Source organism: Phoxinus phoxinus, assembly GCF_949152265.1.
Source record: "Phoxinus phoxinus genome assembly, chromosome: 4".
Classification (NCBI taxonomy): Eukaryota; Metazoa; Chordata; class Actinopteri; order Cypriniformes; family Leuciscidae; genus Phoxinus; species Phoxinus phoxinus.
In genome coordinates this window covers 36,026,776-36,051,252 of record NC_136879.1, presented here as the reverse complement: position 1 = coordinate 36,051,252, position 24,477 = coordinate 36,026,776, and the positions used below count along the sequence as shown (strand labels likewise).

General features: G+C 36.8%; 3 protein-coding genes across 10 annotated transcripts in view; 1 reads left to right on the top strand and 2 right to left on the bottom strand.

Annotated features, from left to right (window-relative positions):
* The window catches only part of gab2 (GRB2-associated binding protein 2), a 508,732-nt gene that overhangs the window by 121,522 nt on the left and 362,733 nt on the right, over window positions 1-24,477 (bottom strand). The gene's annotated exons all lie outside the window — the stretch shown is intronic.
* On the top strand, window positions 2,285-6,461 carry trappc4 (trafficking protein particle complex subunit 4). Its single transcript, XM_079611318.1, has 6 exons — window positions 2,285-2,445; window positions 2,768-3,872; window positions 3,975-4,149; window positions 4,525-4,628; window positions 5,575-5,701; window positions 5,834-6,461. The coding sequence occupies exons 2-6, from the start codon at window positions 3,698-3,700 to the stop codon at window positions 5,910-5,912; spliced, it is 660 nt and encodes a 219-aa protein (XP_079467444.1). The 5' UTR covers window positions 2,285-2,445; window positions 2,768-3,697; the 3' UTR covers window positions 5,913-6,461.
* slc37a4a (solute carrier family 37 member 4a) lies at window positions 6,610-17,583 on the bottom strand. 8 transcript variants are annotated; one of them, XM_079611313.1, is made up of 10 exons: window positions 17,359-17,583; window positions 15,083-15,131; window positions 14,840-14,998; window positions 12,947-13,179; window positions 10,839-11,082; window positions 10,280-10,438; window positions 8,974-9,059; window positions 8,587-8,700; window positions 8,205-8,343; window positions 6,610-7,079 (listed from the first exon to the last, which is right to left on the bottom strand). In XM_079611313.1, exons 3-10 carry the CDS (start codon window positions 14,985-14,987, stop codon window positions 6,913-6,915), a joined length of 1,290 nt encoding a protein of 429 aa, XP_079467439.1. In that variant the 5' UTR covers window positions 14,988-14,998; window positions 15,083-15,131; window positions 17,359-17,583; the 3' UTR covers window positions 6,610-6,912. The 8 variants fall into 8 exon arrangements, with proteins under 8 accessions (XP_079467439.1, XP_079467440.1, XP_079467442.1 ...); XM_079611314.1 differs by having other exon boundaries at window positions 17,355-17,573; XM_079611316.1 differs by lacking the exon at window positions 17,359-17,583 and adding an exon at window positions 16,821-16,986.

Sequence of the window (24,477 nt, the reverse complement as noted above, 5' to 3'; positions counted from 1 at the left end):
GCGCTAGTTTGAGTTGTCATACGTCACGACCAAACGTTAGCGATTGGTTATGGCAGATCCAGAGTGGCTCTGGGCAGATCCAATAGTTTTAAACTTCAACAGAGTACCCGCCTTCAAAGAAGTTAAAGCTTGTCAATGGAGAGAGGCCAGACTCTCTGTACAAATGAAATGTACGAGAGTCTGGTAGAACCAGGCTAGTTAACAGTTGTCCGTGAGTGAAATCTCCTCCCATCCGTTGTCTGATTGGCCTTTCGCAAGGATTCCTGGGTAGTTAAAGTGTGTGGAGCCTGCATCCATGCGGGCTTCGCGGAAGACTGCTTCAAGGGTACAAAGGGGGCGCTGCTGAGCACACTTCAGAGCGTAAAATGCTGAATGGGACGCCCTACAGTCTCATAGACTCAGCGAGCATGCGCAATTTAAGTCCACGAGACCAAAAGTCCACATGAAGAGCGCCAATTGGAACAGTGCGCCCTTTCACACCTACCTTGATTGGTCCGGATTTTCTGACTTTTCAGTTTGATCCGAACCAAAATTACAGGTGTGAAACCTCCCCCGGACCACGGTCCGGACCAAACAGACGAAATTTGGTCCGATGAAAAGAGGTAGTCTTGGTCCGGATCAAACTGAACAAAGGTTTGGTTCATTTCTAGTGTAAAAGCATTGGACTTTCAGACCATTTACAGGAAGTTCAGGTGGTTCTTCTCGCGTAGCTGAAGAAGACAAATATAGCAGGAAAAATTAGCCGTGGTAGCACATGGGGAGATGAGGAGACAAGGTTTTTAATTGAAATATGGTCTGACGACATAATAAGTCAACTGGAAAAAACGTTTGCCATCTTCTCCTCCTTTCCCACCAGCGAGAAAAATAAAAATAATAATAATATTTTTGAAAGAATGGTCACTAATATCATTCTTTGTCAATCTAAATCATTCTAAAATGCTGATTTGCTGCTCAAAAACATTTATTATTATGATCAATCTTGAAAACGGTTATACTGCTGCATTTTTGTGGAAACCAAACATTTTGTGAAAATGCTACTTTTTTTCAGGACGATGAATATAACGTTCAAAAGAACAGCATTTTTTTAAAGTGGAAAACTTTTGATACATTCTAAAAGTTTTTTTATTGTACATTTTTGATCAATTTAATGCATCTACGCTGAATAAAAGTATTAAGCATCCTAAATGGATAAAATAAAAGCATCTTAAAAGAACACTGATGGGCAGAATGAGAAACTGTAGCGCTGTCAAAGCTTACGCTGACTCGTGCACATCCTGTGGCTCTTTCTGCATTCAGGGTGGAGGCAGAAGTGGGCAATGATAAGGCAAACAGCTGACCACATCCATCAATATCTGACCCCTGACTTCCCTCAGCCAGCAAAGACAATGACGGGTTTCATCTCGCTTTTATTTACCATTCCAAGCTGTCTGTAGTAAACAGAATGTATAATAAAGACCTGACTAAGCCCAGTGTTGGAAATGCTCTATAGAAGGGACATATCTGAATAGACTAAAAGGAAAAGACTGTTTCTCGTAAATGTGTAAACAAGTAGAAAATAAGCAGAGAGAAAATATGAATATAATGAAAATATAACACGGAAAAAAATGAGTATCCACATAATTCCATAACTGAACATCTAAAGTTGAAGCTAGCCTAAACCCATTTTGAGTTGAAAGTATACCAAGGAATTTTAAAGTGTGAAAACAAATGTCTATGTTCAATTAGAAATTGACAATAGTTTATATCCTCGTATTGCAAGCTTCACTGTGCATTAAATGTGCAAATTGTAACATAATTAGACCTTAAACCAAATTTTATTCTATAAAATAGGATGAATTCAGATTGATTGGGAAACTTTTTACCATCATCTCAATGACAAAAAGTGCCACAATCAACCTGGATTTACCCTAAGTGTAGTACCTAACTAACCTGGTATGAGTCATTAAAAGTAGGGAAGGCAATTTTCAGAGAGGCTAGCATTAGCGAGCTAGCTTTAAAAAGCATAAGATCCCACCCTCCCTTCAGTGTCTCCAAAACCAGGCCTTTCAAAACACATGAATGTACACAGAAGGGAGCAAACAAAAGCGTCCCGACGCGAGAGACTGCGGTAAACTACCTCATGTCTCAAAGCACGTAACATTGCAATAATAATAAACATAAAAAACTTAAAGAGCACTGACCTGTATCACCTGCAGATTCATTTCGCCGTTGACAGTGTTGCCATTGCAACGTGTGACGAACTGCTCCGAGTATAACGTCATGGGTTTCTCTTACAAATCGCAGCATAAGCTCATTGTTTTGGTTAAGGAGGAAATGTAAAAGATGGCTGCTGTTTCAGTTGCGGTGCTCGGTGACTGACGTCTGTCTAACTCTGTATATCATGAAGCACGCTTATGACGTGTGACGTCTGCGCGGAGATATGGAAAAATATATGTTGACAGGCAGGTAGGACATTCGGACCGAATGCAATGATTGGACGAACATTTTATGATCCTATGCCTTCAACAGATTTTCAACCAAATCTGGAACAAATCACATAGGGCCTACCGTGCCATTAATGGCAATGGAGATTAGTCGGATATAAAGCATTTTAATAATAATCTTGTTTAAAATATGTATATTATTATTTTAAATGATAAGTAATGAGTAAACTAATGTAAAATGTGATTTTCACAGGTTTGTATTTGCAGTAGGCTAGGCCTACCTGAAAGGTGTCCTACCTGTTTGTCAAGTTTGTGTCTTAATTAGCTCTTTTATCTCTGCTCAGATATCACGATGCAGGGCATGAAGAACAGGAGGTCATCATCGGATGAGTGTCTTGTCGTCTTTCTTCATGTGTAGACCTTGGTCTTTTGCTTTATGAACAAGACCATTCAAAATCTGTATAGCCTACTGAATTTAGATACATTGACGCAAGAATGTTCACACAATTAAATAGAAGGTAGCCGCTAAGCATTATATAACTATTCATAACTGGGATTATTTACATATTTCACTTAGATAGTTAAGTTATGTGTTAGGAATGTTCTGATAGTTCGTCACCGTTTCCCACGAAAGTTTACATTGCCTCCAGAGGGCGCGTGGGAGCTCAGAAACACTGATCTCAATTCAAACTGCATGCAGATTTTGTTGCAGAAGTCTTTAAAATGTGCACATTAAAACGTTACAAATAATGAATTAAAGATTGGTAACTGAATAAAAAAATTAAATGGGCACAAAATATATATTTAAAATGAAATCTGTATTATGAGTAATCAGAAACCACCGCGATTAGTCCATCCTGAAAGCGCGGCGGAAAGTAACAGATACCACGTGACAGTGCTTTCTCCTTAATCTTCTTCAGTAGCGGTTTGGATAATAATTTACACGGTAATAAGAATGATACTGAGAATCGAGTGATAAATTGAATACGTTAAAATAAGATAATTATTACAGGAAAGATGCTGGAAATAAAATATAAGCCTTGGCCAATCAGTGCGTTCGGTGGTTTTATGGGAAATGTAGTTTCCAAAATCAAACTATAAACACATTAATTCAACCCTTTACAAGAAAATACTGCATGATAATACTTTTGATATGTTTGAAATATAATTTATGTATGCGGTCTTGCATTGTCTGCCTGTTTACTATTTGTACATTTTCTACTTGATTTCCTCACGCCACAAAGTCACATGACTGCGCCTTTGACAGGAAGAAAATGGCGATCTTCAGTGTATTTGTTGTCAATAAAGCTGGTGGACTCATCTACCAATACGATAATTATGTACCTCGAACTGAAGTCGAAAAAACGTTCAGCTTTCCTCTTGATTTAGTTTTAAAGATTCATGATGAGAAGGTAATTGTGTCATTCGGGCAGCGGGACGGGATCAGAGGTGCGTGTTTATGTGTCTTCAAACCATCCCATGTATTAATACACATTTGTTGGTCAGTTAACCTTCTTTTCTTGTGAATTATAATTGTTTTCTTTTGTGTAGTCGGTCACGCTCTTCTTTCCATTAACGGAGTGGATGTGAGTGGCAAGTACACGGCTGAAGGGAAGGAGATACAGGAATATCTGAAAGATCCTGCTAACTATCCGGTGTCCATCAAATTCGGCCGACAGAAACTCTCATCCAATGAGAAACTCATGCTGGCCTCAATGTTTCACTCGTGAGTAGATTTCCTTAAATAGATATTCATATTTCACTACTTTATTGTAATGTTGTTTCAAACCTGTATGACTTACTTTCTTCATTGAAACACAAAAGGCTTCCGCATATCAGAAATATTTATTATTATCAATGTTGAAAAGAGTTGTGCTCCTTAATGTTTTAGTGGAAACTGATACATATTATTGAATGATTTTAAAGTTCCAAAGAACAGCATTTATTTTAAAATAGAAGTAATTTGCAACAATCATTTTTAAAATAAACTTATTAAACATAATTAGTAGCATAGCAACCATACATTTTTCATCAAAATGCTGTTATGTATTTTGAAACTGACTTGTTTTTATTAGATGTATCTTTTCCTGTCTTTTCTAAGGCTGTTTGCCATTGGATCACAGTTGTCGCCTGAAGTTGGCAGTTCTGGTATTGAAATGCTGGAGACGGATATGTTTAAACTGCACTGCTTTCAAACACTCACAGGTCTATGTTTTCTCTTGTTGAAATGACAAAATTATATGAAAGGTGCAGTAAGCGATTTCTGAGAAACACTGTTACCATACCATACCAACTTTATTTGTTAAGCACTTTAAAACAACCAAAGTTGACCAAAGTGCTGTACAGAAAAACTGTACAGAAAAAAGTGCTGTACTATAACATGCAATTAATAACCACACAATAAAAAAACACTAAAAAACACACTTAAAATAACAAATTAATACTGTTGATATTTAAAATCAATCCAAGCAAACACACTCCCTCCCTTCATTGCTCCGCCCCCAAAATGCACAAACACGCAATGCAAGAATCTTTTTATCATACCTGAAGCGAAGCAAAATTATGCTTCGTGAAAATTATGTACAAAAAATGAACATACAGCACACAAGAGTACAAGCAAGAGTTGATTGTTAGTCGTCAGCAGCTCCAGACAAATGACCCTCAAAACTGTCCTGTTACTAGAGGTAACATTACAACAACAGCATATCTTGGTTCTGTGAAACCGCAAAGCAAATGTTACTCGCATATGGAGAAGAAACAACACAACCTCAGCGTCCGTTTTCAGGCCTTCCTGCTTCGGTCTCTCCAGCGCTGGAAAGCTTTTCTAATATTAATACGTGTCCTAAAGCTCTCGCCTGATCATAACTCTTCTTTTTCCAGTGATATTCCTCTGACCTTTTCTCTTTTGTAATGTCTCTCTGCCATCTCTCTTTCTACAGTCTTCCTTCAAATCTCCCTCTCGCTCTCTCTCCTCCCACATCATGAGTGGACACGCCCCCTACTGCTGATTGGCTACAAGTGTGTTGTGCTGCTTGGTCCTATCCAGTTTCTCAGAAATCGCGTCCTGCACCTTTAAGTCATAGAACGATGTGTTAATTTGGTGCCAAACAAAACCAGTGATACTGACATAACTTTTTGTGTATTTTTGCAGGTATAAAGTTCATTGTATTGGCAGACCCTCGGCAGTCTGGCATCGATGCCCTCCTAAGAAAGATTTATGAAATCTACTCAGACTTTGCACTGAAGAATCCTTTCTACTCTTTAGAGATGCCTATCAGGTGATTTTTTTTATTATTATTATTACAAACATTCTAGATTTTATGAGCTTTGCATGCAGTTCAATTCGATGCAAGTATTTGATGCAACAAGGTTGTGTATAACCCAAAAAAAAAAATCATGATTTCTTTCAGATGTGAGCTTTTTGACCAAAACCTAAAGATGGCTCTGGAAATAGCAGAGAAAGCTGGGACATTTGGACCCGGATCCTGAACTGGACTTCTTACATTGAGTGTGTTCATCCACCTGACAAGATCTCCAGAAGTTCTGCAGTCAAACGTGTCCAGAGAAATGTTTGGGTTGCTGAGATAAGGATTTCCAGGCTTTTTTCCTCAAGCTTAAATGATTTAACTCATTTTAAGACCACTGTAACTGGCTCTTTTATGTTCTTTTTTGAAACGAAGTCCCACATTTACAGTGAGACATAACCTTTGTAAATAATGTAAATGGACAGTTTAAGTTTGTAATGTGATCTTGCGCAGAACTTCTAAACAAGATGGAGGACAAGATGGAGGACGAATACGTTTCATCGAAATATGTTTATTGGTGTCTATCTAAATGAAATGAAATGAAAATTACTTGTAATTTGCGTTCTGTCAACTGATTATAAAAAAAGTCTACTGTATCAATACTCGGATCAGTTTCAGTCCAAAAGTTTAAAAAAAGGTCAAACAATATCATGAATATGTAAATCTTTTATTTATATAAATTCATTCCATTGTGCTTTCATTGTGCATTAAACAGTCACGTGATATAACTTACGGTCAGGTCATGTATTTCATCATACACACTACATGATTTTGTAATACTACAGATACAGAGGTAGGACCAGTTAAAGCTCTGAAACGGATGAAAAGTACAAGAAATAATGTTAGTCATTTAAAACCACTAAAGAAATGGCTTTAACATGCCTTATTAAACAATTAATTAGTGAGTTCTGCAATGCAAGTCAAATGAACAATGTAAAATACTGTTATCCGTTTTTAAAATGAACAGAATAAATAACAATGTGCTTCTGAAAGTGACACAACATGGTATCTGATTTTGTACATTGGTAAAAATATAATGTAATATCTTTGGAATAGATATCCACATTGAATTCATCCATTTTTCATAAACACAAAAGTTAAATCCTAGACATTTTCAGCAATTTTGCATTGTGCCCTTTAAACCGTATCTTAAAGACTAGTGAAAAGACATTTAAATACTCTGTTTAGTCATCCTTCTTGGGTACTCTTCCCATCTTTGTGCGTATATTTCGGAGCAGGAAGTATCCAATTGTGGTGACAGTGCAGGCTACTTCTGCTACCCAGAATGCTGTGTTCCAGCCATAGTGTTTAGCAACGGTGCCAAATGGCAACCCTGACAGGAAACCACCAACTGCGGGCAAAACAAACATAAAAGCACATTAGTATTCTTTGAAATAGGCAACTGGCTATGTAAATGTAACGACTTTTGGAACGCTAATTTGGGTTGGGAATCGGATACTTTATTATAAAATATAAAATGATCGATTCCTCTAACATGAATTTAAACCATTCAAGCGCAAGAAGACCCGCGCACTGTTTTCTGTGTTGCACACATTTAAAGCGTCCTCACAGAAAGCCGCCTCTTATACGGACCCTTTCGTGTTTTTTTTACACTTGAACGGACAAATACACACAAAGTTAAGTCAAAATATCCTCATAAACAATGTCTAAAGTGTACGTAAACTGCTGACAAAAAAACGCATGTGTAACAGTATATTGGATCCGTGCAGCTCTTAAAGTGACAACAGCCTAAAATTGTGCGATTGCTGATTTGTTTAATTGTTAACTTGCCTTTAATAATGCTTGACATTTATATTTATGACCCTGAACCACAAAACCAGTCACAAGTCGCACGGGTATATTTGTGGCAATAGCCAACAATACATCGTATGGGTCAAGATCGATTTTTCTTTTATGCCAAAAATCATTAGGATATAAAGTAAAGATCATGTTCCATGAATATATTTTGTAAATTTCCTTCTGTAAATATATAAAACATTTATTTTTGTGAGTGAATGCAGCACAATCGTGAACATAAATGCACAACTTTAGAGGCGATTTTCTCAATGTTTTGATTTGTTTGCACCCTCAGATTCCAGATTTTTTTTTTTTTTTTTTTCTATTGACTCATGTGACTGGTTTTGTGGTCCAGGGTCACATTTGTTAGGCTAGTTGTTTTTGCTAGGGTATTTTTAAATATTTTTTTATTGGAATCGAAATTAGGAATCAATGAAAATTGTAATCAATAAGCAGGCTCGGAATCGTTAAAATTCAAACAATACCCAATCCTAATGCTAATAGGATACATACGGTACTCTAGAAAACACAGAATAAAAGTCCTAACACTGATGTTATTACGGCTTATTTTATTCTACAAGTACCTGACAGATAAAAACATACTTGTAGAATACATTTTGCAGCAAAAGCATCAGTGTGGGACTATGGGACTATGAAATAAAATGGAGAAAATGGTCACCGTTTGCCATCAGGGCAACAATGGCATGAGAGGTTCCACAGTAGTTCGATGGAGCGCTTTCATTCGCAAGAACTCCAAACAAGGCAATCGGTCCATAGGAGGAAAAGCCAAAAGCAGCACCCAACAAAAGAATCCAGGCCTGTGTGTAAAATTATAATGAAACCAGTACATTACAGACCCCATAAATGCAGTTTGGGCAGGTTTGTCTTTTTTTATTTGTTTGTTTGTCACAAAATAATGTGCTAATTGCTAGTCATTGGAAGGTGGTACTAAGGGGGAGGGACATTCTCTACTAGAAGCATTTGATTGGACAAAAATCTGTGTAGTACAGGATGAGTCATCAATATTATCTGTCAGTTTTGTGTAAAGATGCTGAACTTACATTTGAGCTGTGTGCTGTGACAGTAGTGCGGAAGAGGTACATGGAGACACACATCCCAGCCATCATGGAGAGCAACAGCCCATGGCGAGGGTTTCCATACAGACGCAATCCATGCTGCAAATACACCACTTTAGATACACTACTGTTCAATTAGAAATTAGTACTTTTATTCAGCAAGGACACATTCAATTGATCAATAGTGACAGTAAATACTTTTACAATGTTACAAAAGATTTATTTTCAAATAAATGCTGTTCTTTTGAACTCTCTATTTATCAAAAAATCATGGGGGGGAAAAAGTATATTTTGGTCGTACTTTATGGCTCATTGTTTGTCATGCATGGTATTTGGATTTAATTTATATAGATACTGGTAGTGTAAACTCACCTTTGAAACGGCCCTGTCTGACAGGAATCCTGCGGCTAAACTACCCAGAAGTCCTCCCATCTCCAGGGCACTCATAAAGGAACTGCCTGTGGAAATCAGCAGCAATACACATTTTTGTCCATAACCCAAAAGTCTCATCATCACACACTCAGCAGGGTATTTCTTAAAGAGGACATATCAAGAGAAATATAAAATAAAATTGTATTTTGAAAGTATCTATCAAAACATACTTTCACTTTTTTTTTTATTGAATTGAATTGAAAATATCTCCATAGTACAAAAAGCTGCACCTATCTATGGAAGCTTGTTTCTGCAACAGAATAAAAATAAAAAATAAAGGTAATTGCAACTTTTTAATCTCACGATTCAGATTTTTTTTTCACAATTGCGAGTTTGTATCTTGCTATTTAGATTTTTTCCCCTTATAAATTTGTTTACATCTCGCAATTCTGACTTTTTTCCTCAAAAATCTGTTTATATCTCGCAATTCAATTTTTTCCCCTCATAAATCTGTTAACATCTCGCATTACTGATGTTTTTTCCCTCATAAATCTGTTTACATCCCACAATTCAAACGTTTTTTCCTCATAATTCTGATAATTCTGAGTTTATATCTCGCAATTCGTACTTTTTTCCTCATAAATCTGTTTACATCTCGCAATTCAAAAGTTTTTCCTCATAATTCTGATAATTCTGAGTTTATATCTCGAAATTCTGACTTTTTCCCCCTCATAAATCTGTTTGCATCTCGCAATTCAAAAGTTTTTCTTCATAATTCTGAGTTTATATCTCGCAATTCTGACTTTGTTCCCCTCATAAATCTGTTTGCATCTCGCAATTCTAACTTTTTCCTCATAATTCTGAGTTTACATCTCACAATTCAAACATTTGTCCTCATAATTCTGAGCTTATATCTCGCAATTCAAACGTTTTTCCTCATAATTCTGAGTTTACATCTCACAATTCAGATTGTTCCCCCTCATAAATTTGTTTACATCTCACAAAAGTTACTTTCTCGGAATTCAAATTGTACTTCTTGCAAATCTTTTTTTTTTTTTCACCACAAAATTAAAAACGTAATTGCGACTTTTTCATCTCACAATTATAATTTTTTTCTTGCAATTGCGATTCAGAATTTTTTCTTAGAATTGCGAGTTTACATCTTGCAATTGTGCGATATAAACTCTATTATTTTTTATTCCCCTGAGGAAACAAGCTTCCACACCTTCAAGACCCTCATCATCAGGTCACATTTGAAGCCTACACTGAAGCCTAAACACCAAATACTTTGGACCACACACAGTACCCATTAGTGCTGACTGGCCCATGTCCTGGATGAGGAAAAGTTGTCCCCAGTCAGTGTAAGCAGTCTTCACCCCAAACACCACCAGATAGCCCAACGATAACACCCACAGATACGGAGAAAAGATGAACTCTTTGAAGGTGCTTTCATTTTTGCTGGAACCTGAAATCAAAGGTAGAGACCAGATGGATCAAATCTACTGTACAACTGTTATTGGACGAGAGACAGAAAAGTCCATTGGTTCAACATGAGTGACCTTCGACAGAAAAAAACATGAATTAACACACAGACACAGTAAAACACACCCCTTTGTACTCTGTTTTGGTCCAATAGTTCATTCTTCAAAGAACTAGTGAGTGAAACCTTTGATCTAATGCAGACTTCCACAACATCATAGAACAGCAATGACCTATATAAGCAAAACCAGTCATAGTAAAGACAACCGAGTATGGGAAATTAATACAACATGAAGCAGCATTCCCATCTCGTTTTAATTCCTTATCGTGACCTATTTCCTACTGGTATAAAATGCACATGCATGAGGGTTGTGAAGTCTTCATACCTCCTTTGCCTTTCTTTGCACCAGCTTCAATATTAGGCAGGCCGACTTCACTGGGCTCATTTCGGATAATAAGCAGACAGAAGAAGGACATGACCACACAGGTCAGGCCGGAGATGGACAGCGTGGACCTCCAGCTGTAGCTCTGGGCCATCAGTGTGGCAATTATGGGCCCCAGACCCCCAGCCAAATTCATACTACAGGACAGCACTGCCCACCAGGTCCCAAACTGAGATGGCTCAAACCACTATTGAAACAAATCAATTATTTTTATATGCAGTACTGAATCTGAAATATAGGTATTATATAAAGTATACTGCAGTTTAAGAATTATATATATGTGCTGGTCATGAAAAAGTTTATTTAATTCAGTAATTCCATTCAAAAAGTGAAACTATATTATATTCATTCATTACACACAGACTGATATATTTCAAATGTTTATTTCTTGATTATAACGGACAACTAATGAAAATCCCAAATTCAGTATCTCAGAAAATTTGAATATTACTTCAGACCAATACAAAAAAAGGATTTTTAGAAATGCTGGCCAACTGAAAAGTATGAACATGAAAAGTATGAGCATGTACAGCACTCAATACTTAGTTGCGGCTCTTTTTGCCTGAATTACTGCAGCAATGCGGCGTGGCATGAGTCGGTCAGTCTGTGGCACTGCTCAGGTGTTATGAGAGCCCAGGTTGCTCTGATAGTGGCCTTCAGCTCTTCTGCATTGTTGGGTCTGGCGTATCACATCTTCCTCTTCACAATACCCCATAGATTTGCTATAGGGTTAAGGTCAGGCGAGTTTGCTGGCCAATTAAGAACAGGGATACCATGGTCCTTAAACCAGGTACTGGTAGCTTTGGCACTGTGTGCAGGTGCCAAGTCCTGTTGGAAAATGAAATCTGTATCTCCATAAAGTTGGTCAGCAGCAGGAAGCATGAAGTGCTCTAAAACTTCCTGGTAGACGGCTGCGTTGACCTTGGACCTCAGAAAACACAGTGGACCAACACCAGCAGATTACATGGCACCCCAAACCATCACTGACTGTGGAAACTTTACACTGGAAGCAACGTGGATTCTGTGCCTCTGCTCTCTTCCTCCAGACTCTGGGACCTTGGTTTCCAAATGAGATGCAAAATTTGCTCTCGTCAGAAAAGAGGACTTTGGTCCACTGTGCTTTATTAAATCCAGAGTCAACGCAGCCGTCTACCAGGACATTTTAAGAGCACTTCATGCTTCCTTCATTTTCCAGCAGGATTTGCACCTGCCCACACTGCCAAAAGAACCAAAACCTGGTTCAATGACCATGGTATTACTGTGTGATTTCATGTAATATTTTAATTTTCTGGGATTTTGATTTCATGGGTTTCATAAGCTGTAAGCCATAATCATCAATTATAACAAATAAAGGCTTGAAATATCTCACTTTGCATGTAATGAGTCTATATAATATATTAGTTTCACCTGTTAAGTTGAATTACTGAAATAAATCAACTTTTTGATGATATTCTAATTATATGACCAGCACTTGTATATATAGCCTACAGGTGGAACTCGAAACTTAGAATATCACGCAAAAGTTAATTTACTGAAGACTGTTCTACTAAAGAAAAGAAGACAATATTGTTCATGTAAATTTAAAAATTTACTAATACATTAAAATCTTAATTTTAATATTGTTGTTTGTGGTCGATCTAATGACATGGTAAACACTTTGTCACTCTTTCCAAAAAATATGAAGTACCACAACAGTTTTTAACATAGATAATAATTATATATAAATCTTGAGCAGCAAATCAGCATATTAGAATGATATTTGAATGACCATGTGACACTGAATGATGCTAAAAAAATATTCAGCTTTGCCATTACAGAAATAATCCATATTATAATATATTTTACATTTTAATAATATTACTGTTTTTACTGTATGTTTGATCAATTAAATGCAGCCTTGATGATAAAAAACCTTTTATGCAATGGAAAGGTTCCATAGATGTTAAAGGATCTTCATGGAACCATTGATGTCAATAAAGAACCTGTGAATATGTATTTCTATGTACAGTACAATGCAAGTCCATCCATAGACTACAGGAACGGACCCATACCTTGCGTAGTACTTTTGCACATGGTGGCCATCCTAGACCTTGACCCAGTCCGTTCAGAAACCACAGGCCTGAGAACACCATCACCGAGGAGGACTGAGAGAAAAGCACGTTGATGCCGCCAACCGCAAACAGCCCAATAGAGAAAAGCCATCGTGCGCTCATCTGATCGGACAGCACACCGCTTATGAACTTGCTAATGGCGTAGGCCAGCGACTGACTGCTAGTGATAAGACCTGCAGAACACAGAAGAAATAAACATTGATTAGACTTCAGAAGAAAGTGATTACAGTTCAGAATCACTCAAAAACATATGGGTTTGCAAAGATTGGACAAAAGAGAAATTCTTTAGGCGTTATCACTCTTCATTGGCTTATCAACTGTAAATTCAGTGATAAGAGCAATTCAATCACTGTGTTGATAAAGTAGGCTAGATCCGGGGAAACACACCAAAGCGGACTCTCTCATTTTAATATTGTTGGATCTCATGACACGTTAAACATTTTGTCAGCAAAAGGATTTATGTGCCGTTCAGAAAATAACACTGTTCAGCTCAATCAGCCCACATGTATGAAATTAATGATAAAGGAATATGACATAACAGGCCAAATTTGTGTGTAAATGTTGCTACTTTTATTATAGTTGATCATATTCTGTTTATAAAATCATGACTGACGTTTAAAGGAAAAAAAGTTCAGTTGCATATTCTACACTGTTAGACATAATACTGCTTTTTTAACAGGATGTAACGTAGATATGTGAATCTGTAATATATGTTCTGATATTTAATTCATTTATTTGATGAAATTTCAGTTAGGTAGTGTAACAGGGTGGAATGTGTGAACAAACAAGATATGTTGATAAAACACCAAAAAGATCACAACTAAAAAGCAGCATTGACATATGAGATGTTTTCTTCTATTTGAATTTCTCAAAATAAAATACACCTGCATTTCATACACACTAACAGGGTGGAAAGGCATATTGGAGATATGTTTTATCAATTTTGGGTTTTTTTCTTAAGATTTTTACATGTTTTTGAAAGAAGTCTCTTCTGCTCACCATTTTTATTGTTTTATTGTGAAGTATTATTACAATTTAAAATAACTGTTTTCTATTGTAATATACTTTCAAATGTAATTTATTCCTATGATGCAAAGCTGAATTTTCAGCATCATTACTCCAGTCATCAGTGTCAGATTCAGAATTTGCTGCTCAAGAAACATTTATTATTATTATCAAAGTTGTTTTATTATTATCAACAGCTATGCTGAAACAGTGCTAAAACAATTTTGGAATTCTTTAATGAATAGAAATTTCATAAGAACATAATTTATTTTGAAGTATTTACTTTCACTTTTGATCAATTTAATGCATACTTGCTGAATAAAAGTATAAAACAAACAAGATTTTCTTCAACAGTAGTATACATATATATATATATATATATATATATATATATATATAGGCTATATATACTTTTATTCAGCAGGATGCATTAAATAATTTAGATTTTTTTCATGCAATCTATAACATCTGCTTAATAATGTTATTTTATAATATTTGTCTGTTCATGACATGAGTTTTAATTAGAACAAAAAAAGATGACAGTCTCAAACATGTTTTCTCTATTAGGAAATACATTATCGATGACTGGTAGTGTACTGTTTATTCAAATATGTGTATTATGTTCTGTTGACATCCGGCTAAATCAGAATATAATAATCCTTTTGGGAGCTTTTGTTTTTGGGCACTGAATATCACTGCCTTAGTGCTTTCTGTCTATTGTTTATCATACTCACTGTAATTCCAACGTATGTGTAATAGGTTATAAACATGAGTGTGCACATGACAGAGAGGTAAGACAAAGTACAAGCTATAGTTGCACATGCTCACCCAGATCATCCTTATCCAGCGGGATCTCCTGCATTACAGAGGGCATCACGAAGGAGAATGTCTTCCGGTTAAAGTAATACAGCGTGTAGCCCACAAACATGGCCAGGAATATAGTAGCTCGGTAGTAGCCATATCCACTCTTCGCCATGGTTGGCACAACTTTAAAAACGATAAGGAAGGAAACGTAAGGGTCTTCTTCAGCTCGACACAGTTACCAGGAGCATCTGAGGGCTATGAACTCACGAGTGTGGATCTGTGGAACATGAAGAGCTGGTGAGGTCCGGGGAAAGAGCTGTAATCAATGGCAGGGTTAATGGTCAACCTGGCAGAGATCTTTGGAGTGTTCTCCGGCAAACAACTGTGTCATGGGACGAACTGTTGCATACTCTACTGAACTAAAACGTTTCCTTTGCACTTGCAGCAGGTCTACTCTAGACAATATGTTTTCTATTATTTCTACTTTGTTGTTATCTTAAACTTGTTGTGAAGAGTGTGTTATTGAAGATCCCCTAATCTGAGGAGTTTAATGATTGACGCGGGGGTCTGTATGTGACAGTTTATTGGTTTGACTATTGGCGGCGTGTGTTGTGTAAGATTGCACTATGGTTGTGAATGCTCTTTAGGGGTCAAGCACCAAATGTGCACCACCAACAGCACAATGTTGTCTAATTATAACTGTGTAGTCTAGAAATGTTTTTCTGGCTGAATTAAATGTATTCCTTGCTTTGAATCGGAGTCGATTTTACAGCCTTTTAAACACTTCCCTGCTGAGAAAGAAAAAGGTAAAACAAGCCAAACCCAGACAGTAACATAGTGTCTGCCCAGATCCGGCCCACGTCTGGTACATGTGCGTACACGGCCGAACTGTTCAAGTTGCCTGGTCCAAGCCTGGTCAAAGCTGGTTTAGCAGACTGGTTTTAGCCTCTTCTTTAGATGATCAGGAAGATCTTAGCTTGTGAGGCTAATCTAGCTAAAACCAGGTCAAACCTAGGTGTGGTCACATTAGCACCATTTCGGTTAAATTTCGCAATATATAGCGATGCACAGGTCACACAGAAGTCGCTTTCAAGCGAAGCAGCCTTCTGTTGGTCAATGCAGCGAATTTGCATTATTGACTGCTTTTTTAAATGCTCACGCCACACCATTCGCATCATAGGCCTATCGTTTGCATCACTCATTTTAGCATGTGACGCGTTAAAGTCATGAAATTAAAATGTAGCTACGTTTTTTGGCTTTTAGTATGAATATGTTAGCCTTACTGTTATCTATAAGCTAGTGAGCTACAAAACAATGACATACTTAGCATTTAGAAGATATAAGCATTCAAAACTTACAGTCTCTCACTTCCACTAATATGGATCAATGATTTTGATGACATCACACTGCACTTCAGCTTCTCATCAGATTTTCTGTCCAATCAAATTATCTCTAGAATCTAAAGCGTCCCGCCCCCTACATTACAAATAGACACTGAAACTGAAGCTAAAATCAGTCACATAGTGCACCATATTGTGATATTTCAGGCTGCATCCGAATTCGCATACTGTACAGTAGCAACTACATTTGGTTTGAAACTTGATTTGTGACTGTTGTCACTGTCATGTGACCTATACGGGTCATTGAGGTGACCTATACGATACGGGTCACTTCACAACTCCTCTCCCGTGGTCACATGGGATAGTAAAGTGTCCATCAAATGCACACTTCAAAATCTCACGCAAGTAGTAGGTCATCCGGGTACTTTCTATGAATTTGGTCTATAATATGGCACCAAAAGTGCCTGTCCAACATTTTGAATTTTGCATGACATTCAATATACTGCATTTTACATTTTACCATATCAACACATACATAACCTAGCAACATGTGCGGAGGCTATCTGGTCAAAAACATAACCAAATTGCAATACGTTTTAATTATTTTTGCTTAACACTCTCAGTCCGCATTTATAATAATTTAAAAGTAAAAAATTATAGCCTACCACTTTTTCCTTGGTCACTCATATAGCCTGTCCACCAAATTTGAATTTGAATAAAAACCTAGTTTTTTATTCCTACTCGTATAGCCTAACATTCTGACACAATCTCAGTTTTTTTCTTTTCTTTTTTTTTGGCAACAGCGCCACGTATCGGTCAAACGTTATAAGCAATGTAAAATCATATGAACTGTATGTTCAGTCAAATGTAGCATATATCCTTTTCTTTCCTATTTAGTATTTATGGACACATTGTGGCTTGCGGAAATGCTTTGTGTTTAACATATGCTGACCTGACCGCAATACAACATACGGGTTTTTTCCGTCCTACTAATAGTTAAAAGTTGTAAAATGCTGCTGCTTTTTGCGCCGTGAGCTGTTCGAGACTGCAGCTCGCAAACGTGGCAACACAATCAGTACAACAATCATCTGTTAGCTAACCTGCTAGTAACAATGTCGTTTCTGTGAGTTAAGAGTTTAGTAGAAGGGTAATATAGAAAAAAAATCTGATAACTGATCATCATGAAAATAATAACATGCCTACTTCCGTGAACAAGAGGTTGCCTTTCGGATGTTTGTTCCAGCAAGCAAACACTTTTCATTAACCCTTTATCCACGACCAAACCATGTCGATCCGACACACGGTCCTTAAATGTTCATGAATGTTTTTTCTTATAGTCAGACATTAGTGGATCTCGTCTAAATGCTGTAAATGTAAATTCCTGAAATACTGGTCAAACTAGCCTAATTCAGTCCATTGCTTCCACCTATCGGACGAGTTAGCGTAACAACTCAAATGAAGGCTTATAAAATCATATTCTTCAAATGTTCTGCAGTGTTTTTATTACATGAATTGTGGATTTACACAAACTGTTTACTGCTGGGGAAGGAGGGATAAATGCAAATAGCCTATTGAAATTACTGCAATTGTTTTTACAAGCTACATTGTCATTTAAATGATACATTAAATGATCAGTGATAATATGAAATTGTAAACAAAATGTGATGTACACTACCAAAAAAAATGGAGTAGGCCTAAAACAAAAAAAAATACTTTTAACAGGAAGAATGCGTTCATATCAAAAGTGACAGTAAAGAAATTTACAGTATAATGTTACAAAATATTTTGGTAACACTTCATTTTGATTGTCCACTTTAAAAATGCTACAAGTAACTTTGCAACTAGGCCTACATGTCAACTTACTCTCATTAGAGTATTAGCAGACTGTCTGATTAATATCTGCTAACTCTTTATTTTGATGGTCCTCAATAGACATTCTCCTGACTAACTTTGCAACATGTCAACTTATTCTACTAACCCTAACCATAAACAGTCTACTATACTCTAATGAGAGTTAGTTGACATGTAGTTGCAAAGTTACATTTAGAACTTTCCATTTATCAAAGAATTAAAAAAAAAAAAAAAACATTCCACAAAAATATTAAGCAGCACAACTGTTTACAACACTGATATAAAAAAAATGTTCCATGAGGACTTGTCATAATCCCAGCCTGTGCTTCCCTTGTGTGGACTTTTATGTTATTTCCTGTTCTGCACCATGGTTTGTAGTCCTCTGTTTTTCTTGTTGATTAGTTCGTTGATTGTTCCCAGGTGTGTCTTCTTTGACAATTACCCCTTGTATCAAAACCCCAGTTTTTTGTGTTCCTAATCAAGGCTTGTCCTGTTGGATGTTCTGTTTGGTGCACTCATTCAGTTCCCTGTGTTGGATTTGTTATTATATTTATTTTATTATTAAGCTCGCCACATTTGGATCCAACTCTCCTTTGTTGTTGACTTCACACTACATGCACAACAGCAGTTAAACAACATATTAGAATGATTTCTGAAGGATCATGTAACACTGAAGAATAGTAATGATGTTGAAAATTCAGCTTTTCCACCACAGAAATACAGTACATTTTAATATTTAAATTAAAAAAGTAATTTTAAGTTGTAATAATATTTGACTGTTTCATACTTGTTGGCAGCTTAGTATGTATTAAAGAGACAATCCCTCTGAATCCCCCAAAATCTTGGCACAATGGTGAAGATTCATAACCTCTTGCAAAGTATGAGCCCTCAAACCCCTTGTCTAGATCTTTATCCATAGTCTACACTACCATGTGTGACAGTAATAAAGGCAGGGCAATAAAGCACAATATATGAAGTGTACATAAGCGGGGAGATGGCAAGGATGATCATGTTTACCCTTTGCTCTACTCAGCACAGCATTTTCTGCAGCAGCTTCTGAATCTGAATCTGTTTTTGGATCAATAGCTTTTAAGGATGATATGCTAAATATTCTTTCTCATAGAGGTTACACAATCAATTTGAAGTTTGGATTGTTCTCTGGAGGTATAATGCAATTGAAGACCTGCTGGTTTTGTCATCTTTTTACATTTTATTTCTCGATAGTAATGGTTCAGTCAGATCCTTCTGGTAGGAGCAGGAGAGACTGTGGCTGCATTTGGTCTCGTATCAACTTAGACTTTGTCCGAATATTCCTGTTATGGTTTGTGATTGTTTTCTACACCTTGTTTGGGGCTGCTGTCTTCTCGGCCCTCGAGAGACCTTCAGAACTGGAGGCACATTGCAAATGGAACCGACAGCTGGCTGAATTTGTTCAGGATCACCAGGTTCCTCTGGAGGACTTGCGTGAGCTCCTGGGACACTATGAGGGGGCGATAGCCGCCGGGATTCAGATGGAACCACGAACACCCCGGTGGGATTTCTCAGGAGCTTTTTACTTTGTGGCAACTGTAGTCAGCACTATTGGTATGTCTGCTCGAGTGAATCATGACTGACTATCTGTCTGTCTGTCTGTCTGTCTGTCTGTCTGTCTATCTATCTATCTATCTATCTATCTATCTATCTATCTATCTATCTATCTATCTATCTATCTATCTATCTATCTATCTATCTATCTATCTATCTATCTATCTATCTATCTATCTATCTATCTATCTATCTATCTATCTATCTATCTATCTATCTATCTATCTATCTATCTATCTATCTATCTATCTATCTATCTATCTATCTATCTATCTATCTATCTATCTATCTATCTATCTATCTATCTATCTATCTATCTATCTATCTATCTATCTATCTGTCTGTCTGTCTGTCTGTCTGTCTTTTTCTGTCTTTTTCTGTCTGTCTGTCTGTCTGTCTGTCTATCTATCAGTCGACTGTCTGTCTTTTTCTGTCTGTCTGTCTGTCTTTTTCTATATATCTGTCGACTGTCTGTCTTTTTCTTTCTTTCTTTCTTTCTTTCTTTCTTTCTTTTTCTGTCTGTCTGTCTATCTATCTATCTGTCGACTGTCTGTCTGTCTTTCTATCTGTCTGTCTGTCTGTATTTTTCTGTCTGTCTATCTATCTATCTATCTATCTATCTATCTATCTATCTATCTATCTATCTATCTATCTATCTATCCATCCATCCATCCATCCATCCATCCATCCATCCATCCATCCATCCATCCATCCATCCATCCATCCATCCATCTAATTACATTTAACTTTCCATGTCATCTAATTGAAATGATAATTATTGCAATTATGAACCATAATAGTACAAGTTGTAATTAAAACATCTGTGTGAATTTGGTATTTAGCCACTAACATAATTATCTTTATTGACATAAAGTCCATTTATAACCGGAATAACCTTTTTACTCCATACATCTGTCCCGCCTGTATTTGAAGAAGCTTACTAACATTTCTCCCACTTTACAGACTCCATGTAGTAATTATCTTTGGAAGAAACAGCATGTTCACACACTTCAAGGTAGAATGGCTGTTTACACGTGATAACCATCTCCAACAATCTAGTTTTATCCGCCTCTGAGCTTATCTTTCAGTGGTGAAATAGCAAGAAAGTCAATTTCCTGATTCAAATCCCCAGGCCCCAGATCATAATAGCTTTGTAATCATGGATTCACGTAAGCAAATCTTAAAATGTACAATGTCCAATGTAATGTAGTCTGTCAATATACAAAAATTAAATGCGTACACGTCCCTTGCATAACGCAACAAAAGATTACCTCAAGATTATGGAACGATTCTCAAGACTGATGAAAATCTTGTTTTTGTTGTGGTAGAACAATAATTTCACTTTCTTGTAATTCCACTATATGTCAAAATGAACTGTTTATAGGCTATCATTCTGCTTTTTAGATTGAATTCAGGAACAGCGTATATCTACTCAGTATTTTTATATGGAAGAAATAAAAGTATGTATACACTTGTGTGTCCATATCAGGTTTTGGGATGGCAGCACCTGCTACGTTCAATGGGAAAATCTTCCTGATCTTCTATGGCCTGATAGGCTGCGCAACCACCATCCTATTCTACAACCTCTTTCTGGAACGCATGATAACGCTGATTACATTCCTCACACGCAGATGTCGAAAGCAAAAACAAAGGACAAAGCTGAGTAAAAAACACATTGTCCCGCATTTAAACACACAACCAGAAAATGGAGATGGTCTGGAGGAGGACTGGAAACCTTCAGTTTACTATGTAACCCTCATTTTGGCAACGGTTACACTTCTTGTGAACTGCGGAGCATCGGGCCTGTACTCGACTATGGAGGATTGGAGCTACCCAGAGTCTATGTACTTCTGCTTTGTGGCTTTCAGCACAATGGGTTTCGGGGACATGGTGAGCGGACAGAAGGCCCATTATGAAGCACGTTGGGTCTACCAGATAGCCAACTCTTTAATGATCATCCTTGGTGTGAGCTGCACCTACTCTCTCTTCAGCGTCACCGCCATCATCATCAAGCAGATGTTGAACTGGGTTTTGTCCAAGCTGTTCAGTCTGCATTGCTGTCGGTCTCAGGGCTGCTGCTCCGTCGCTGGTCTGAAAGTCAAAGAACCGGCCGATCAGCAGATCCAGAATACAAGCAACCATCCTGGCATCTGTCATGTGGTCAAGGCCTCTCACCCTTGCAAGTGTGCCAGCACTGCAGTAGAAACTGTGTGCCAGAGCCTGGATACAGCGAACAGCCGCCCAACCTTTGAACACGAAATCAGAGATTCGGAAAAACTGCCAAAGTGTGATGCAGAGAAGGAAGTTTTCAGTGCTGTCGGCAAGAACTGTCACCGTCATCATCACTTACAGGAGGATATGAGAACAGTTAAACTGTCAAATCAGCAACAGCAAGATATAAACATTAATGCAAAGCCCATACTGTAAAAAATAAAATAAAATTGGTAATTTAAGTAAATTGAAGAATTGCAGTAAAAACCTGTAAATAGTTTTACATTACAATGTGAAAATGTGAATTTGATTTAACAGAATTGAATTTACTTGTAAGTATATGTGAATTACCGTTTAATTTAGAGTGAACATATTGTATATTTAATGTGTACTTTTACAGTAAACATATTATTTCACACCACATACTAAATAAAATCTCCAAAATTGTGGCGTGAATTGTCACATGATTAGTTTTTGTAGCAATACTTTGGGCAAGTTTACATGGCAACGATGTACTAAGAATGGAAAAGTTTTTCCGAAATCGTTGTCAAAACGATCCTGGTTCACTCGGATCCGCGAAAATGATTAAAACCGCTGTAATCTGCTGCCAGGCCAGTAGGTGGCGATGTCCCTTTGTAAAGAGACACTATGCCCCTGTAGTCCTTATGTAGCGACGCCCCTTTTAAGGGCAGCGTTTGTTGTGTTCTATCTTATGGTTTGTATTTCCATCTTATTTATGAATGAACCAATCGTTTTAAAATCTTCCTGGTTTACTGACATTTGTTATGACATCTCCAAACATTACAATGTTCATGATACGTTTTGTTAACTCTACAATAAGTAAATCCACTTCACCAGCTTTTACTCTTGGACAGCGATGCCATAGAAATATGCAAAGTTATCGCAAAAACAGAAATTCTCAAGATGGCTGCTTTTCTCTGGCGCATAAGGTCAATGCGTGAAGTCATTGTTTTCACGAATTCGCAGTTTTGTAGTTTACACAGAGATGATAACGGTATAATTTTCAAAAACCTGCACTTTGAAACCCGTTTTCAAAACTTTGCATTTTCATGCCCCCATAATGCCGTTGTTATGAATGGGCAAAATGCATAAAAAGTTTTCTGTTTTTAGGTGAAAATGGTGTCTTGTAAACGGCCCCTAGAACTTTACAATGACGTTCTGATATGCATTAGTTACCATGAAATGACAATGAACTTGTAAAACAGTTATTAATCTCAGTTAATGTTAACATTTACTAATAGCTACATTATTAAAATCAAAATGAATATTGTTTAATGAACCTGAATTAACGTGAACTTACAATGAATATCTGCATTTTTATTTACTACGTTAGCAGAGATGAATAAATGCTGTAAGACATGTATTGTATTGCATATTGTTAGTCAATGGTATGCATTAACTAACGTTAAATGATAGAAGCTTATTGTAAACTCTTACCTTAAAGTTTTTCCCAAAATGATATTAAGTATTCATCTAACTTATTATCCCCTTCAAGACGACTACTACTCAATTATTTTTTCTATTCTGCACAATTGTTTTAATGCATGTGAACTTGTAATCCAAACGAGCAACAATACGATCAAATTGATGTTTAGTATTTGTGTATTGAATATATAATTAGGTCCAGTTATTGGATTCCATGTAATTTCAGTTCTGTCATGACATCTCTCTCAGTGTTCGGCATGGTAATGGATATAACAACATGATATGTTTGTGTCTATACTATAGGCAGAATAGATGCTAGTACATTGATATGGGATCCCTAATATGGGATTTGCTACTGCCAATACACACACGACACACTGCTGTGAGCAAGTAGGAGATGTTTCTGCTCTACATTATAGCATACATGAATTACCAGTTGCAGATCTATACAGGTGGAGCTGGGGAAGGTGGAGGGTTTCTGAAAGCGCGCTGCAAACTGCTACAGAAAATGCTGACCAAGTATTTGAAGGTTGAGCAGCGAGCTCATTGGCTACTGATACAGCAGGAACCAATCAGCTGTGCCCTATAGAGAATGATGTGATTGCAAGTTAATTAAGGACCTATCAGCCTGTGCCGAACTGTATTTGACAAAAAGTAAATCGATTACAAGTTCACAACAAAACCCAGAGTGTTAAATTAACACGATATAATTTGTGTAAAATAATATGTCAAAATTATGACTGTCGATAACGATTTTTTTAAAGTCATAATTTCGATTTAGTAGCCTATGTCATCATTTTAATGGCTATTTGTCATAATTATAATTAAGTCATAACTTTAAAACTTTTCATCTCACCACAATTCGTTTAATTCGCACCGTTATTTATAATCCACCAAAGCAGAAGAAGATAAACCTCAGTATGAAAAATGTATCTGTGCCTGTGGGTGGCATCGCATTGACGATTCATCCTCACACTCATAGCCTGCGACGTATGGCAAGCCGTCTTTACTTTTATTCATTCTCAAGATATGAGTTATTGATATCAACAATTTAATTTACACTCGTTAAAATGACCATTTCTGAAATCAGGAATTACATTTCCAGTTGTTATTTCTGATATCTGAAAATGTATTTCATTCTGATCAATAATTAGGAGAGTAATTTCAGATATTTAAAATGGCTTTATAGTAAAAATCACATTCATTATATCAGAAATGAACATGACAATA